This window comes from Neophocaena asiaeorientalis, unplaced genomic scaffold, assembly GCF_003031525.2.
Source record: "Neophocaena asiaeorientalis asiaeorientalis breed wild unplaced genomic scaffold, Neophocaena_asiaeorientalis_V1.1 scaffold45, whole genome shotgun sequence".
Classification (NCBI taxonomy): domain Eukaryota; kingdom Metazoa; phylum Chordata; class Mammalia; order Artiodactyla; family Phocoenidae; genus Neophocaena; species Neophocaena asiaeorientalis.
Window position 1 is genome coordinate 7,749,823 of NW_020174642.1, and position 5,445 is coordinate 7,755,267.

A 5,445-nucleotide genomic window follows, 5' to 3' on the forward strand; every position below is an offset into this window, starting at 1 on the left:
TTTCTCCTTCCCCACCCCCCCCTTTTTTTTTTTTTTTTTTTTTTTCCCCAGTACCCAACCACTGCGCCACCAGGGAAGCCCCAGCCCCTCCTTTTAAAAGCACGATTGTCCTCCTGTCTCACTGCTGTACCCATGCTGTCTCTTCCTCTGTTTTCCCTGGCCCCGTCGTAGCCCCGTCTCCTGGTCACTTTCCTCTTCGGTCTCTCGGTCCCATTCCGTTCCCGAAGTCGTCCACACCCTCAATCTGGTTCTGGTCCTTAGCCTGAGCCACGTCCCTGCTGGCGCTGGCTCTGCCCTCTGCTGGGTTCTCTCTCTCTTCCAGGTCGCCTTAAAAGACGTAGCTCACTTCCTTCAAGGACCAGGGTAAGAAGAGGTTCAAAGGCAGGCCTTTCCCCTTCCTGTTCTCCAGAGCCCTGGCATTAGTGTTGGAGAGGGCATCCCCTCAACCCCACCGCAGGGCTTCCACCTTCCCCCGACTAAAGACAACAGGACAAAAGCTGTCCAGAGCAACTGAATGCAGTAGAATGACTGTTTTTTGTATACCAGTTTTGGAATGACTATCACATAGTTTAGCACTGTATTGACAAAACACATCAAGGAGGGATATATAATTGAAGGAATTCTGAAAGTACATTTTTCTACAAAAGGAAGAAAAATCAAATTATAGAAATATATTGCTCGCTATTTACATTGATTTAAGTAAATCTCCAATATCTGACCAGAGCAAATATTCTATCATATTGAAGTCCTCTTTTTATCCCTATAATTTTTCTCTATGAAATGTTTTTCTGCTATAAAATTTGCTTTTCTAAGATGGGAATTGAAAATAATCTCTGATGTTACTATACTTGAGTGAATTCTGGGTCTGTAGTGGTGGTTCCTGATCCAGCGTTACCAGCCCCTGAGGGTCAGAGGTCTACTTTTATATATAAGAAAGCTGAACAGAAATTGAACCTTCACTGGAGAACGGACTGCACTGGCTAAAACGTAACGCCTTTTTGCTTAGAATTACATTACCCCAGCATTAATTCATCAATTACTTGCTGATTAAATTTTTTTGGCAAACACTTGCAAAACATGAGCTGGGAGAGAACAAAAGAATAAAAGAATAAACCAAGAGACACTTTTATCATTCTGTGACAAAGCTTGATGTTACAATGAGTGTTTTAAGGTCATCATACACCGGTATGAGGATCCTCAGGGACATATAATTTGGGTTAATGATGCAGCCAAGATTTACTTAAAATAATTTCAGAGTATTCATACACGAAAGCGTACCCAAGGGAGAGCAAGCCCTCACTCGGATCATGGAATTTAGGTTCTAGTCCCCTGTGAAGTGACAGTTCATTTAGGCTGCTCCCAATTTATGAACAGGTACCTTGCATAAAGGACACGATAAATATTTGTGGAATAAATAAATGAGGAATCAGTTTTTAAAAGTCAAATTATAAGGTGCTTAGAACTCAAAATACAGTTCGTTTCTTGTAGAAATGGTTTTATAAATGCTAACTGCATTCTCACGCAGTCCCACAAAAGCCCAGACTCCATGTAAGATGTAGTATATTCGTTTGAGGACTTCTTGTCATAAACCCCTAGGGCCAAACTGTTTCTGAATTTTGGGGGGTTTATTCTTCGTGATGCATATATAGTATTTTCCAAAGTACGTCCAGTAGGGCTGGGGACATCACACTTTGTTTTTGTAATGAATATTTTTGTAGTGAAATTTATATGATTATATTTTGCACAAAGTGAAATAAATAAAGATCAATCTCATGTCAGTTCAAATCAGGTTTTTGGTGCCAAATCAGTGTTGGTGCCAAAGATAGAAAAAACATTTGGTTTTCAGAGTTCCGTAAATTTCAAACGTGGCTGAGGGAGTATGACTGTAGAGCCTGTCCATGATGTATGTGCTGTTGTGATTATCTCTACAAATGCCCGAACAGACTTCCCATGACAGAGTCTTCTGCCCTGGGCCTTGCCAGGATGTGCGGGACTCCCACCTCTCCAGAGAAAGGGCTGTTAACCTTTCGAGAATCTGGATGAAAACTATGGGTCCTTCTCCCTAGAAAGTTCACAAACGCAAATAAATACACACAAACATGCAAAGGATTCCCTGGGGTTTGCAGATGTGGCCCTTAGACGAAGAATCCCTGCTCTACAGCTGGGAAGAAGGGCAATCGAAGATTCTAGATCTTCACCGGGGGTCCCAGGCACAGCTGGTCATGGCAGGCTGGGGATGGGAGGCAGGTACTGGGTAAATGTGACGCTACATGTGCTCCAGTTGGAGTAGGCTCTTAATTATTTTCCAGCTACTGACTGGGCAGTTCTGATGGTCACAGTGGAAAAAGAGTCCCAGCTGTTTCTACATAGGGAATATTTATAAGCCTAGGATTGCCTGCCTGGGAATAATAACCGCCTGGGCAGGGGGCGGGGAGTGAAGAGGTCTAGGATGTTGCAAAGCTAATCCCAATTCGGACAGTTAGGAGCTGATGGAGTACTTTTAAAATCCACAAGGAAATGACATTATTAACAGCCTTTTGAACCATCCTTGTTTCTAAAGAGCATCTTTGCCAATATGCTTCACCGGATGCGAAGACCATCTTGCTGGGGTGCTGAGACAGATATTTACATTTCATTGGTGATTGAAACCTTGATTCTTCAGCTGAGGTGAAAGGCAAGAGGCCAGTGAATTCCAAGTACTGTGGCATTCTGTAACAAGGCCACCTGTTAACTAAAAACCGCAAGAGGGCTAGGCTTTATGTTTTAAGCCTAACTTTCTGTTATTTTGTAATTATCCTTAATTTCTCTATTTCCCATTCCTTCTATAAAAATTCACTTATAATGTTTATGATTTACAATCTGGAAAAACAATAAAACTGAATATGGACCACTTCGGATAGTAGTGCATTAAATAATATGTCATTATAACCAGAAATTTGGTCTTGGTTGGGAAGTTTTGCTTCTTACCTTTAGGTTGGGAGATTTTAGAAACATTACACTTTTTCTTCTCCTCCTTTTTTCCTTTTACTACAGGCTTCTCTAAATAATTCTTTTTAGCTGTGGTTTCTGAACATTCAGAGAGAAAGTCTTCTGAATAATCGTAGTGAGAACTTGAACTTCTGCAGGAACACTGAGATCTGCTGTAATCAACACTCTTGTCGGAATCGTTGCTGTTCCTGGGAAAACCTGGGCTGCTGCTCTGGCATTTTGCAGACCTCCTGCCGTTTTCTAAGGCCACGCTGGGGAAATGTCCGTCTAGATTCGTTTCTGTTAGATCAGCCAATGACATAGTAAACAACCTAATAGAAGAAAAGTATTTTTAGATTTATAGCTATTGACATTGAAATGAACCTGTGCTTTAATATATTTAACTATAAATGAATCATTAGGAATACAAAACAACACATTATTTTGAAGTATTTTCTGGAAAATTTTTCAGTTTGGTTTTTATATTTTTTTTCTACCTAAAATGTAAAACTCCTGAGACTGGACTTTGGGGAGATTATATTCACAGGAAATATAAAGTTCACATCAGGTGACAACAATGACAACAAATTAAAAGTTAGTGAATTACAGTCTCATTCTCTAAGGCTGGCTGTTTTTTTTTTTTAATTGAAGTATAGTTGACTTACAATGTTGTGTTAGTTTCAGGTGTACAGAAAAGTGATTCAGTCATATATATATATACATATATATATGTATATATATATGTATATATATATGTATATATATATGTGTATATATATATATATATATATACATGCTAGAACAAAAAGAGAATGCTTTAAGTTCCCAAACCAGTTCTATTCCCGAATCTTTCTGTAAGAACCACTTTGAGCTTCCTTAGACTCAGTCTGAACTGTGTTTGGCTTTGGGAAAGGGTGATCAGGCACTGTCTGGAAGATACCAAGGCCTCTCCACTGGTTATCAAGAGGCAGAAGTAGCACCTCACTGTTGTCTACCGGATGCTGAGGGTCACCTAACTGCAGACATTCATTCAGCTGGGAAAACAACCAGGTGATTCCTCCATGTGTAGTCAGTCACTTTTCCTTCCGTAGAGAGTGATAAAGAAGGGAGTTATCACGTACCTTTCTGAGGCTGTCTTTGGAACGCACACAGCGTGGGGCGCAGCTTCTAAGGGCCTCCGCTGACTCCCACTTCCTGGTATAATCCCGTCCCCTCCAGTGTGACTCAGGTGTCGCTTCCTAGGTAAGGTAACTAAAGGATTCTGACTTCCTTCTTTTTTTTTTTTTTTTTTTTTTTTTTTTTTTTGACACTGCGCCACCAGGGAAGTCCCCCTGACTTCCTTCTTAATCACCCTCGCTTTTTCTCTCATTTGCTCACACTGATGGAAGTCAACTGCCGTATTGTAAGCTGACCCACGGGGAAGCACACATGGCAGGAAACTGAGGCCTCAGGCCCACAGCCAGGGAGGACCTGAGGCCCTCCGTCGATCGGGCTGCAGGAGCGGAATCCTACCACCAGCCATTCGGGTGAGCTTGGAACTTCCCCCGAGTCTGGAGGTAACTGCAGCCCCAGCCGACATGCTGAAGCAGCCTTGCGAGACATCGCGAGCCAAAGGACCCAGCTGTGCCCGGATTCCTGACCCACCGGATAAAAAACGTTCGTTGTTGTTTTTCCAGCCAGTAGGTGTTCATTTGAGAACGGGAGACAGACTTATAAAACAGCAAACTTCCGTGTGAATCGATCCCAGGAGGTTATGAAACCAACAGTGATCTTGCAGAAAAATGGAAGAACGGGATTTTATGCTAAACAACTTAGTTTATTTAGGTTAATAGATGCTTTCTAGAATGTGTATTTACTTAATTTTGAAAAAATCTATATAATACCATATTTTCTCTATCTCTAATCCATTAATTTTAATAAAATCATGATCTTATCAAAGTAGTTTTTTGGAGTGGTGGCCGAACACATTGTTGTTTTAAGCTGTTAAGTTTTGGGGTGATTTGTTACACAGGTGTAGGTCACTCATACACTCAGATGTATCTTCCCAGGGTGGTTCAGTTTCCAAAAGAGTTACTTGGGCTTAACACAAATTATACCTACCAGAGAGAGAGAACATTTTTATTTATTTTTTAATTTATTTGGCTGTGTCAGATCTTAGTTGCAGCTCACAGGCTTAGTTGCCCCGAGGCATGTGGGATCTTAGTTCCCAGGCCAGGGATCGAACCTGCGTCCCATGCACTGAAAGGCAGATTCTTAACCACTGGACCACCAGGGAAGCCCCCCAAGAGAGAACATTTTTAGAATTCTGAAAATCCCAGGACCCAGAACTGTTCTAAAATTTCTACCTATATAATCGGAATATGGGTTTGTTTGGGTTCACCTGTGAGAATTCCATTCTAATTCATGAAACTGAATCTGAGAGTCATCAGCAAGGTAAAACCAAGTTTGATTTTTTTTTTTTTTTTTTTTTTTTTTTGT

The 5,445-nt window shown here is 41.1% G+C and overlaps 1 protein-coding gene across 1 annotated transcript in view; it reads right to left on the reverse strand.

Moving 5' to 3' along the window:
- LCA5L (lebercilin LCA5 like) overlaps nucleotides 1-5,445 on the reverse strand; it is a 37,860-nt gene that overhangs the window by 16,326 nt on the left and 16,089 nt on the right. Inside the window, exon 2 of the mRNA XM_024758249.1 lies at nucleotides 2,968-3,299. Coding sequence (XP_024614017.1) covers nucleotides 2,968-3,289 — 322 coding nt within the window. The 5' untranslated portion in view covers nucleotides 3,290-3,299. The remainder of the gene's footprint in view (nucleotides 1-2,967; nucleotides 3,300-5,445) is intronic.